Consider the following 12,639-nt stretch of genomic DNA (forward strand, 5'->3'; position numbering starts at 1 on the left):
CATTTTGCAAATAACATCTTTATTTCAAACGCTGAGTGGCACGGCCCTCTACCCTTGGGATGGCCCCAGCTGGGAGCTGGTATGAGGTAACCTGGCCTGAGGTCCTAAGGGCTCAGAGCTCTCGCAATGTGCAGCCCACAGTAGTAGGTGCTAGAAGCTTTTCCTTCCTTAACAGTTAAGTGTTTCTGAAGCAGGGCCCACGCAGGGGCTGCCTCCATTCTGAGGAGGTGGATGGTTACACTGCCTTTGTCTTGTTTTCTGTCCTCCAGAACACGGAGACCAGTCTGACCAGCAATTCCATTTCCCATCAATGGGGACATCTGTAAGGAAGAAGGTCATCAAACGTTAATCAACCCTTGTTACACCCTGGTGCCCTCTGGGGTTGGGGGTGGGGTGTATAAGCCAAAAGGCTTGGTGAGTCTGCTCAGATCTCCTCTCTCCAGTCAGCTGTCCTTTTTGCAAACTGTGGTACTCGCCATATTCCCTTCTACCACAGAGCTTTTGTAGATGCTGTTTCCCTGGCCCAGTATACTCTTCCCTCCTCTGTTTATCTGGTTAATCCTATTCGCCCATCGGATCTCAGTTGAAGGATTATCTCTGCGGGGAAGCCTTCCCTGACCTCTAACTCCCCACCAATCCATCATATTTTAAGCTCTTGGAGCATTTTATAGCAGTGACAATTACAGCTTTAAATGTATTTCTGGGACAATTCAAATGACGTCGGTCTTTCTCTCTAAAGAGTAATCTCCACGATGACAGGATCTATGTATGATTTGCTCGCCACTGAACCCTAGCACCTAAGCTGGCACCCAGGGGGTCTTTAGTAAACATTCTTTGGATGAATGCACGAGTGCTTCCCAGCTGGGTCACCTCCCAGGTATAGGATGCTGGCTAGTTTACTTGTTGTCAAAGTACGAAGCAGGAACTCTGTTATATACCATAAGCACTGCGTGTTATATGAAATAATAACAAATAATGCACTCTCCCCTCCCTGACATTTGCCTTTTCCATGAGGATTCTGTGGTTGCTGATGAGACTGACAAGTAACTGATTCCATCCACCCTGATACATCAGGTGTCTGGCCGAGCCTCTGATGGGCAGTATAGTTCTGCATACATCACCTAGTATCTCTGGGCCTGCCCCACTGGTGAAATGAGAAGGCTACAGCAGGAGGTGTCCAGTGTCTCCTCCAACCAGGAGAAATCCTGTGGTTGTGCGATTACACACTCACTGGGCACAGGACCGTGTGGGCTTGTGCTGGTGGTGGGAGGTGAGCATTTCACTGGGGAGGAGAATGGATAGTGCAAGATCCACTGAGCCCGAACCTGGGCTCCTACACTTACTGTGTGACCTCTGGTCAAGTTAGTGACTCACTGAACCTTAGTGTCTTCATCAATAAAATGAGGATATTGATGGTACCTACTCTGTCATGTTGTTGTGAGGATAAAAAGATTTAGTGTTATGTAAAATGCACTTTATTTTGCTCTAAAACAAACTAACCAACATTTATTTTGCTCTTACATGTGTTAGGCATTATTCCAAGCGCTTTGAGGTTTCATGAGAAACTCAAGACAGCTCTAGGCGGTAGTTAATACCACCAGCTCCATTTTACGGATGAGGAGACTGAGGCACAAAGAGGTCAAGTAAATTGCTCAAGGTCACAGTTACTGAAGAAACTCAAGCACAAGCTGAGTCCAAGCACTCATCAAGGTGCCTGATACGTAGTACAGTGCCTCATTGTTTTTCTGTTTGTTTTTTATTTCTATTCTTTTGGGCGGGGGAGGGAGGGAGGGGAGGGACAGAGAGAGAGAGAGGGAGCCACAGAAACTGAAGCAGGCTCCAGGCTCTGAGCTGTCAGCACAGAGGCCAACGCAGGGCTCAAACCCACAAACTGTGAGATCATGACCTGAGCCAAAGTCGGACGCTTAACCGACTGAGCCACCCCAGGTGCCCATGCCATTTCCTTTTTTAATGATATCATCCAAAAGCCACACAGAGGAAAGGAAAGGGAAGGAGGAGTCAGGGGTGGGGGCATATTCAGAACTCTTAGGTAATAAACTGGCCAAAGAATTTGAGAGCTGGAAAGGATCCCAATGATAGTCTAGTCTTTCCTCTGTTAATTCAGGCCAGAGCACTAAGCACCAACTAGGCTGGGCCATGGGGACTCAGAAGCAAATGACACATGATCTCTGCTCACACACGTTGGGGAGAAAGACACACACAACCCAAAACATAATGTGCTAAGAGCTATAATAGGTATATGTTCAAAGTGCTACAGGAACACATAGGAAGAGTTAACTAAATTTACTCAGGGGTGGAGGCTTAGAACTTTTACAGAAGAAGGGGCATCCTTGCTGGATTTTGAGGACTGAATAAAAGTTCAGTTAAAAAAAAAAAAAAAGAAAGAAAGAAGGTAAGCATTCCAGAAGGATTCAAAGAAATGACTTGCAAATGCCGTGCATTAACAGTCCTATAACATGAAGCATTCTCAGGTGTGAAAATAATGAAAGATGAAGTCAGGAGCCAGGATGGATCTCAAATTTCATAGCACCCGGCCCCCAACCCAGCATCCCCTGTGCTCTTGCCCTTTTCGATTATTCTCTAGAACTGCCCAGATTTCCCTTTTCCAACCGACTCAAGATTCCTTACTTTTCTCATAGGTGACCTCGCAGGCTGGGCCCTGGAACCCAACAGGACAGATGCACTCACAGCGGGATTCTGAAAAGACAATGCAGACAGAGTGTGAAACAGAATTCCTGGAGTTCAGCCCTCCACGTCACTTTGCCATTAGGTTAAAATAGGGGAAACATTTAGTTGAAGGGTTTAAGATAAGAAGGTTCCACGCTTAGAATACCTACTCCTTCCCTGAGGGTCTTTTGCTCCTGAAGGGTGGTTACTGCCTGTCACCGGGAACCATACGGAGTTGCTGAGGGGAATTACTCGTGAGCTCATGTTTGACCCAGCGGTGTGAGTTTCCAGTGTTGGAAGCTACATTAGTGGTCGCGGAAGCCAATGGTCACTGGTGCTCGATTTCACCCCGAGCCATCTAATTGTCCAGCCTCTGCTCGAACACTCCAGTGATTGGGAACTCACTGTCCTCAGATGTCTCGTCCCACCTTTGGCCAATTCTGGCCCTTTGGAAGTTATTCCTTAAGCTGATCTGTAACATGTCACCTTGGAGTGACATCTGGATCACACAGAGTCCCTTCACAGGATTATCCTTTAGAAGTCAGGCCCATGAACAACTCTGTTTCTGGCTTCGTATTCTCTCTCACACTAGTGCACATCCTTAGATGGGTTCCAGTTTCTAGGTCCAAATTTCACATGAAGGCAAGGGGAATTCAGCAACCCTGGATCACGACGTTGAGCTGATGGGCAGATCCCATTTCTTGCTGACTTCCTCCCCACTTCGATGTCTCTGTCCTGACAGCAGAACTTTCCAGCCTTAGGCTTTCACTTATGTCTCCGTTGCTCCCATCCACCCTGTCCAAGAAGCTAGACACATACTCCCCAACCTCAGTTGGGAACAGGTCTTCTCCTGTCTCTGCCCGGTTGAGCTGGCTCTGTCCACAGAGGTTCTGCCCTAACTCCAGCTGGCTCCCTCCCTGGGTGCAGATCTGCTGGACCCAACTGCACCTGACACCCTCTTTTGGCTTCATGCTGGACTGGACTCTTCCTTGGCCATCATGACAGGAACACAAGATCCCAGGCCTCAGCCAACCCCAAATTTGCCCTGCTGATTGCAGTGGCCCCAGATATGGCCCTGGAAGTTAGGAATCAAGTTCAAGGGGCCCATCCTTGCTGCTGCTCCCCCATCCCCCCATCTTCTCACCATGCGTTGGTCAGGATGTGCACAGCCTAGGCCTGCTACTTCAGTTGCGTGATGTTGCCACCTGCCATGTCCATTGTGGCTGGAACCAAGGCATTCCGGCGGCCAGGGTAGATGACCTAGTTGCCTGCACTCTGACTTCTTGGGAAACAGGCTAACACTTGTCCCACTTGTAAGCTGGTGGAATCATGGATCCTGTCTGCCAGCGGATTAAGCTGTGGATCAGCTTCGCAGCCCTGATGCCATAGTGCAATCATCTGGTAGGCTTTTTCAAAGGCCGATCCCCAGTGATTCACTTTAACGAGTTCGAGCTGAGACCCAGGGCTTTGTGTTTGTGCAAAGCACCCTGGGTGATTCTCACACGCAGCTCGGGCTGAGATCTGCCTTAGAGGAACATCGTGCTATTTGCCCATGAGCTGCACCTGAGTAGGGGCGGGGGTGGAGGGGCGGGGCGGGGGGGCCTCTGTCCAATCCCACCTCATTGTGCTCCAAGGAGGCGGAGACTTCAGCAGTTGTGAGCCACACCCTGGCTGCAGATTAGATCTACCTGGAGAGGGTTTACCCTTCCTGATGAGGAGCTTTCTCCTGATTCTCACACAAGGATCCAGGTGGGGGCCCGAGCATCAGTAGCTCTGGGTCTCTTGAATGCCTGTTCAACATGGAGAAGCTCAGTTTACGAGGCTCCAAATGGCCAGGGGGCTCTTTTTGTCCCCTGAGAAAGCAAAGAGGACTTCATGACAGACCCAGGGGCCTCAGGAAGAGGACCAGGGATTGATCTAGAACTCTTCTTGAGATACTCTGGAGGGCATATGGATTTGATGATGTGTTCTGGCCACAGCACCAGCCCCTCCAGATAATGTCTTTCACAGGGACACCAGTTGCCTGGAAACGGTACCTTTCAGGACAGGAACTCCATTCCCTTGGCAAGGAGCACAGTGGCAAGAGCTGACTTCCTTCTGAAACTCTTCCAGGGCCCGCTTCATGTTTTGCCTTACTGTGCTGGAGTAGGCGAAGTCTGTGGCCGTCACCAGTTCATACAGAGGCTCTGCCTGGGGAGAGGAAAGGGATGTATTTCAACAGAAAATATTCACCAAATAGAAGGATAACGCAAGGGTCCACAGGAATGAGCAAGGGGTCGGTGCACAGAGACAGGTGGATTCATCTGGAACTGGATGGATGCCCCATCCTCTGTTTGAACCATCCTATCCAGTATCCACAGATAAACTCATCTGAGATCAGGTCAGCTCTTACTGAATACCTCCTAAGTGCCAGGCATGAAGCATGAGTAATGAGTAAGATAAAATCCACACTCTCAAGAAACTCGGAATCCAGAGATAGAGACACGGTAACAGATTGTTGCAGCACAGCAGGTCCGGAAACGGTGGAAACGTGGAATGCAGGCAGAGGAGCAGCTGGTTAACCTGCCTGTGGTTGGGGAGAGGAGGTGACTTTCAAGCAGCTCTTTGAAACTGTTCTAGAAGTTTCGTCCCAACATGGCTCCCCCGTCCCAACTTGGCAAGAATCATTCACGTCATGCAAGAACCACCGTCACGAAGCCTTTCCCCGGCTCCCAAGTTCACAGAATATCTTCCCACTATGAAGTGCTCAGAATACTGTCCAGTGCTCATCTGATACAAAGTCTCTTTACCCAATACAAATTCCATCTCTTTGCTCCTTTTGTGGTCATTCATTATTATTATTATTTTTTTATGTGTTGAAATCTCTTTTCCTTCTTGAATTAAGAAGGTAAGTTGCTGGAGATCAGGACTATATACTGCTCAGCTCTGGGGTCTAGAGTCTAGGGTCTAGCCCCAAGCTTAGTGAGAACAGCTAATAAAAGTGGATGGCCAATGAAAGGGGGTGGGAGGCTTCATCAGGGCAAAGGCAGCTGGCTGGGAGGAGAGGGGCGGAAAACAGAAACCTAGCCACAGAGAGCGAGCTGCTGGTCACCAGCGAACCTGGCAGTGTGCGACCAGAGGAAGCCACAGATGGCTGTGGGCTAGGAAAACCCTGGGAAAAAGTGCAAAGAGGTAGTTAAAAATGTTTGGAGCCTCTGGGTCCTACTTTCAGCTCCAGGGCCAGGTTCCTCTCCAGATTTTGTCTCTGTTCCTGCCCTAATCCAGCTCTGGAGAGTTTAGGGTCTAAATGCAGGCAATCATACCTAATAGAAGCCTCCAGTGGGAAGAAAATTGCTTCCATTTCTTAATGCGTCCGATGCTGACCTTCGCTCCAGTGGGCAAAGCAAGGCCCCTCGGTGGTCCCATTGTCTCACCGTTTTGTGGTCAATGAATTGATCCAGAGGCGGTTTGCAGAAGCGTCCAGCCTGCTGGCCGCACGTGGGGGAGGGAAGGGGGGTTGGCTGTATACCAGTATGAGCTCCTCCAACAATCCGTATTCCCTGTCAGAGCACCTTGTAAGGCTGCCTTTAACCCCCCAGGCCTTCTCCTACCAGCGCGGAGATGCGCTCCAGGACAGAGAGCAAGTCAGTGGCAGAACCCGAATAAACCTCCTCCATGTGTTGTGTTCTAGAAGCTTTGCTGACGGTTCACAAACGTGAGCCCACTCCGTCCTCACAAGGTAGCAATTATCAGCCCCGTTTTCAGATGAGGTTAAGTGACCTGAACAAAGTCAAAGAGCTCATTAAATAGTATTTCCAGGACTCTAACCCAAAGCTTTTGTTTTTCTTACGAGCTCGTGATAATTATTGATAAAAATGGCTTCATTATTCCCATTTTCCAATTCCTATACCAGCGTTCCCCAAATTTTGCAGACTGGGGTTTGCCTTGGAACTGAGCAGCAACTCCTAGGACTCTATAGCTCCCTTTTAATTCTAAGTTAATATGGCATGATTGTCCCTTCTTTCGTTCCCTGGCCGTTCTTCTTTCGTTCGTTTCTCTCTTTTCTCCTCTTCTTCCTTTCTCCCCCGTCTCTCTTCCTTATTTCTCCCCCCAAAACACAGTCCTAACTACGCATGTCAACCACTGGGTCCTACGCACACTTGCCCTTGTGAACTTGCCCTTTTATTTATCATATTGCTGCAAAGAGATGGTCCTCGCTATTTATTAAACTCCATGCCCTTCCTTGTGACGGACCCTGGTGATCACCATTCTTAATGATAACGAGTAATTACTGGAATGGTAGCAGTAATCCGGTGCTGAACTAAATACATACATTATCAGGGCGCCTGGGTGGCGCAGTCGGTTAAGCGTCCGACTTCAGCCAGGTCACGATCTCACGGTCCGGGAGTTCGAGCCCCGCGTCGGGCTCTGGGCTGATGGCTCGGAGCCTGGAGCCTGTTTCGGATTCTGTGTCTCCCTCTCTCTCTGCCCCTCCCCCGTTCATGCTCTGTCTCTCTCTGTCCCAAAAATAAGTAAACGTTAAAAAAAAAAAAAAAAATAAATAAATACATACATTATCTAATTTAATCTTTACAACAATCCTATTGAGGCAGACAGTGTTCTGTATCCCCATTTTACAGATAGATGAAAAAGCTGTGGCACACAAAAGTTAAAAAGATGGACCAGAGTCACGCAGTCAGTAAGTGGCAAAAAAGGATTCGAACGGTTAGCATTGTGGTTTGTGTCCGTCCTTTCAGTGAATATTTTTGGATAGTTAAATGGACAGGTATTTACACCAAAGCAGTGGCATGAGAAAAGTGCAGTTTATTTTCCACTTGCCTCACTTAATAGCATATTATAGGCATTTCCCCATGGTGTTCAATATTCTTTGATACACATTTTTTCATAGGTATAGATGGTTATATAAAGTGTTGTTTCAATTTATATTCTCATCTCATTTTATGAAAGTGCCCATCTCATTTCTCTCAATAATATCGAGTATTACAATTTTTTTTTTTTTTGAGAGAGAGAGAGAAAGAGAGAGAGAGAGAGAGGGAGAGAACCTCAAACAGACTCCACTCTCAGCACAGAGCCCTACACATGGCTTGATCGCATGACCCGGGGATCATGACCTGAGTTGGATGCTCAACTGACTGAGCCACCCAGGCGCCCTGTTGAATATTATAGATTTTTAATCATTGTCAATTTGATAGGTAAAAAAATATCATGTTGTTACTTTTTCATTTCTAATTCCTAGGCAAGTTAAACATTTTGCGTATTTATTCGTCATCTTAGTGCTAAGAGTTGTCTATTTCCTTTGAAATGTGTCTTTCTTAGAAATTGTATCATTCTTTATACATTTAGGATTTTGTTTGTGGCAAAATTATCTTGTGGGGGTGTTACCTGTCATTTAATTACATTCATGGTTTCCTTATTTGACATCCAGAACTTATTTTGGGGGGTGAGCTCCAATGGCTTGAGTCTGACATTATCTTACCAGGCAATGTTACCACAACATCTGTGTTTTAACCCTTCTCTTGGTCAGAGTAATTTGCCGTTAGAGAATCTTTGACTACAGCGCTTTAGAAAGGTACGGTGGTCACATCTTCAGAAAGGTGTGATTATCACTGCTTACCAAGTGATCAGCTGCTTTTCTTTCTGGATACATAGCAGGGCTGCAATTCCCTGACATTCTAAAGGGCAGGTTTGCAACATGACTTGTTTTGAGCAGTGGAAAGAGAGCAGAGGGGGCATCCTTTCCAGGGTGAAGCCTTCAGGACAGAGTGAAGGGACATATCCCCTTCCCTTACCAATGCAGCGGTGATCTTCGGAGCATATGACCACATCAAGCCTCCGTGGCCAGGATCCCTGAGTGGCAATGCGAAAAGCCCCCTCCCCAATATACTCTGGGCATGTTGTGTGATTGAGAAATAAACTTGTGTTGTACTCAGTCCCTAAGATTTGGGAAGTTTTTTCACCGCAGCATAACCAATGCCTTCCTGACCTCTGTGGGAACACCATTCACAACTATATCTTTTCCTTCTACTCTGGGCAATGCCTGAGCTCTATACAGTAGCTTCTCCATCAGCTTGCACCTCAGACGACAACCTAGCCACCCTGGCTACTTATAAAAATGCTCACGAGTGGTTGAGTTTGTGACTAGGTTTGCCAGTCCAATACAGAATCTCCCCAGTTACAGCTGAATTTCAGATAAACAACAAATAATTTGGTCATACCAGTATGTCCCATGCAATATTTGGGGGTATGCTTATATTAGGAAATTATCCATTATTCGTCTGAAATCCAAATTTAACTAGACATGCTATATTTTCCATTTGCCAAATCTGGCAATTTTTATGTGACTCCTTTAATAATGCAAAGTGTCTTTGGGATTTTTTTTATCCATTAACGACCGTTTCTCTGGGCCCCGAGCTTCTCCTTCACGACATTGTCACTACACTGCCTTCAGGCACTTCATGTTGCAAAGAATTCTAAGACCAGAACCACCTTCATTTTTTTTAGAATAGGTTTGTTTCTAAAAGTTAAAAAAAAAAAAAATCACATCATAGGATGTGTTTCTGTATTGTTTTGTTCTCAGTACTTTTGCCCACTTTTCAATGTGTTCTGCATTTTGTGTCATCAGCTCAGGGACATTTCCCTTATTATGTCCGTGATAAATGCCATCTTCAAATTTAATCTTGTCTCTTTCTCAGGAAGAAGTCCTTGAGTTGCAGATTTCTCCTTCTGTACTCTCTTCCATCATATTTCTTTTACGTCATTGTTTTAATCTCTTTGTCTTTCGCTGCTACATTATGAGAACGTTTTTATGGCGCCTTCCCACATCACTGACTCAATTTTCTGCAGTGTCAATTCTGTTCTTTACAGTTTCCAACGTAGGCTTTCCTCTGCTATTGTGCCTTTGGTTATGTGTAGTCAGCCACTTCCTTTTTATTCTGACGAGTGTCTAATATCTCAGCATCTCTTTTTTCTTTCCTGAATTCCTCATTTGCTTAAAGCTTACGATAAAAAGGCAAATGCATTCCAAAATTTACTTCTATTTTTCCACTTTTAGATGTAGGCTTGTCTTCTGAATCTTGAAGGTAATTTCAATCTTTTGCGTTTGGAGTTCTCTTTCTGTGTCCACGGCTATTTGTTAACTCTGGGCAAAGAGCCGTTTCTCTGGGTCGAAAGTCCATCAGTGAACAGTGCGAGGGGGCTCTTTGGTGTTCTTCTTCCCCGCCCACCTGGCTCCTACGCCAATCGTGTTTCAGGTCTTGATCCTCAAGAATGCTTTATGCATGCGACCCCTGGCCAACGCTCTGTCTAGGAATCGCCTGTCTAGTGGCTTCTGCCGTCCTGGAAAACAGTCGCCGCTCTACCTACCTGGCGGGCTGACTCTGCAGAGAAGAATTATTGTGAGATAATGTGGAGGCATCTGCAGTTTTCTCTAGCTGGAAAGAGTGCATGGAAGAGTGGGATGTCCAGAACATACGTTTCCAACTCACGGCAGGGACTTACAAAAGGAAGGGCTTAAAAGTCTTCAGTAACCTCACCTCCCCAACTCCCGAAAACATCTCTGCTTCCTTCACCTTTTCCCCCTTTCAGCCCACACACCTGACAGTGTGATACTTTCTACTACATCACACACATGCTGGGCCTCTGTGCCTTTGGTAAAGTGCTGCATGCCTAAGACCATGTTCAGGCCTGAGATGCTTAGCATGCTGGCCTGCCCTACCTGTCTTCCTCTCTTCTTTCCTCTCTCTGTCTTTTTCACACACACACACACACACACACACGCACACACACACCAGATCACATCACATGCCTGACACTTGACATTCCCAGTGGCCGGCCTGGCACATCCAACCCATTCAGGTAGGTGACCAGGGAAAACTCCATTAATTCTCGGTTTTGGGGAAAAAAAAATTCAGGTAAGGTGTAAGTGACAATTAAAGACCAGGGATCTATTTTCCCCTGAGCTCTGTTCACTCCCATGCCCATCCGTGATACCAAGCAATGTCACCACACCATCAGCCAACCCCAGAGTTCTCTGGAGCTGCCGACAACCTACAGCTGACTTTATTCTCCTTGATGCTTGTCAGCAGCTGTATCCTAAGTGTCACTACTGAAAACAGCAGAGGACAGGATTTGAATGGCAGCCTTCTGTTCTGCAGAAACTATGCATTTGACATACAAATTAAGACACTGGGCAACTGCCAGGATTGGGAGCTGCAGAGCATCACGTGAAGAGCTCCGGTCCCTCGTCACCCCTCCTTGGCGGCAAGACTAAGTCCCGGGGGTGGGGTGGAGTGGATGCCAAACAACCAGTGAGTGTACAGACAACAGCAAGGAGAGGATGGCCCGAGATGGAGCACGGACCCCGTGCAGAAGTCCCCACAGGCAAGGACCTACTACTGCTGATGTGTATGACAGTCCTGTTCTAGCAAACGTCCTCTTAGTTTAAGGTTGCAAAACTGCTCTTGTGTGGGTGACAGTTGGTTGGGATCATTAGTTTTTATTCACCAAACCCACAGGAAAGTCTGGAGGGGAGGGAAGAGGTCAAAGTCTCGGGCCCAGACCTAACAAAGACTCTTGAGCAGCCACAGATGGATGCTCCCTCTGTGACCTCGATTTTCATCAGCCACAAAACAGAGGTAAGCACACGCAATTTGAGGATTAGATGCAATAACATGCCCAAAGACCCTGGCAGAGTGTCAAGAATATAGTCGGTGCTCAAAACGTCACTGATCACCATGAAGTATTACCCTGTCCTGTACGACGGTCATGGCTGCCCGGGTCTTACTGGTTAGCACAGAGTGTATGTTTCACACTTGCATCTTTCTGCCTCTCCTCCAGCGGCTTAGTTCCTCTCACTCTGCAGGAAGTTAGCAACTATTTGTTGGTTGAACGAATGTTAAAATAGGCAAAGAGTGCCTGGAGAGAGTCTCTGACCAAATGGAAACAGTATCAATTTAAGAAGGCTGGAACTAGAAGCTGATGGTTGATTTCCTTTAGCAACTTGGGGGCCTGAGTGGGAGGGAGTCAGGGGTCTCCAGCTGGTGCTCAACAGTTATTTTGTAATCGGTCCACTCCAGATACATTATCTACTATAATGTGTGTGCCTTGAGATTAGGGTGTGGGTCTTCTTGAGCTCTGTATCCCCCAGGCTGGCTCCTAGTAGCCCCTCATAAGCTGTTTACTAAATAGAGGAAAGGGTGGAGAGAGCAGCTCCCCAGATATACCTTAATTTTGATGATGTCTGGGTTGTACTGCACGGCGTCTCCCCACTCCTGCATCAGGTCTGCGGTCGGCAGCTCCTTATACGCCAGGGCGGTGATGTGCTCACTTGCCCCTCCTCGCACAAGGACCACCAAGTCATCCACCATGGTGTCTCTCTTGTTTCTGTCTGGAATCGACACAGAGACCTGGCATGTCAGGGGATCCACTTCGGCACCCTGGAATTTGCTGCAACCCAACCTAGTTACCATGATATTCCCTAAGCTCATCCTGGAGGTGCCAGTAGACAAGATGCAATCCCCACCAGCAAAGAAGTCACGACGCAAAGGGCAAAAGGCAATTCACCCAATCAAATAGGACACAAGTTGGGGGCAGGATAAGGAGGGGACATCTATAAATGCCAGTCACTGAGTCTATGGAAGATAGATACCTGATGGATATTCATATATATGGAGAGATTGATAGGTCATAGATACGTAAATAGGTTGATAGGGAGATAGGTTATGGATCATTAATGTGTCAGCCAGTAATCTAAGTGTTGTATTAACTCACTTAATCTTCACAATGAAATAGGAACTATATAATCCTCATTTTGCAGATAAGAAATCTCAGGCACTAGGGGTGAAAAGGTTTATCCAGGTAGCCTTGCTGAAGCTCTAAGCTACATCTCTTCTTTGTATGGGCTACCAGAGGCGGGAAAATTTGTAAAAGCTGGGCTTTGTGTGTGATAGATAC

General features: G+C 46.9%; 1 protein-coding gene across 1 annotated transcript in view; it reads right to left on the bottom strand.

The window, feature by feature from the left end:
• C8B (complement C8 beta chain) overlaps positions 1-12,639 on the bottom strand; it is a 37,769-nt gene continuing 25,130 nt past the window's right edge. Inside the window, exons 9-12 of the mRNA XM_045477551.1 lie at positions 11,910-12,073; positions 4,725-4,878; positions 2,650-2,718; positions 1-320 (exon numbers count right to left, since the gene is read on the bottom strand). Coding sequence (XP_045333507.1) covers positions 169-320; positions 2,650-2,718; positions 4,725-4,878; positions 11,910-12,073 — 539 coding nt within the window. The 3' untranslated portion in view covers positions 1-168. The remainder of the gene's footprint in view (positions 321-2,649; positions 2,719-4,724; positions 4,879-11,909; positions 12,074-12,639) is intronic.

Source organism: Leopardus geoffroyi, chromosome C1 (assembly GCF_018350155.1).
Source record: "Leopardus geoffroyi isolate Oge1 chromosome C1, O.geoffroyi_Oge1_pat1.0, whole genome shotgun sequence".
In the NCBI taxonomy this organism is placed as follows: Eukaryota; Metazoa; Chordata; class Mammalia; order Carnivora; family Felidae; genus Leopardus; species Leopardus geoffroyi.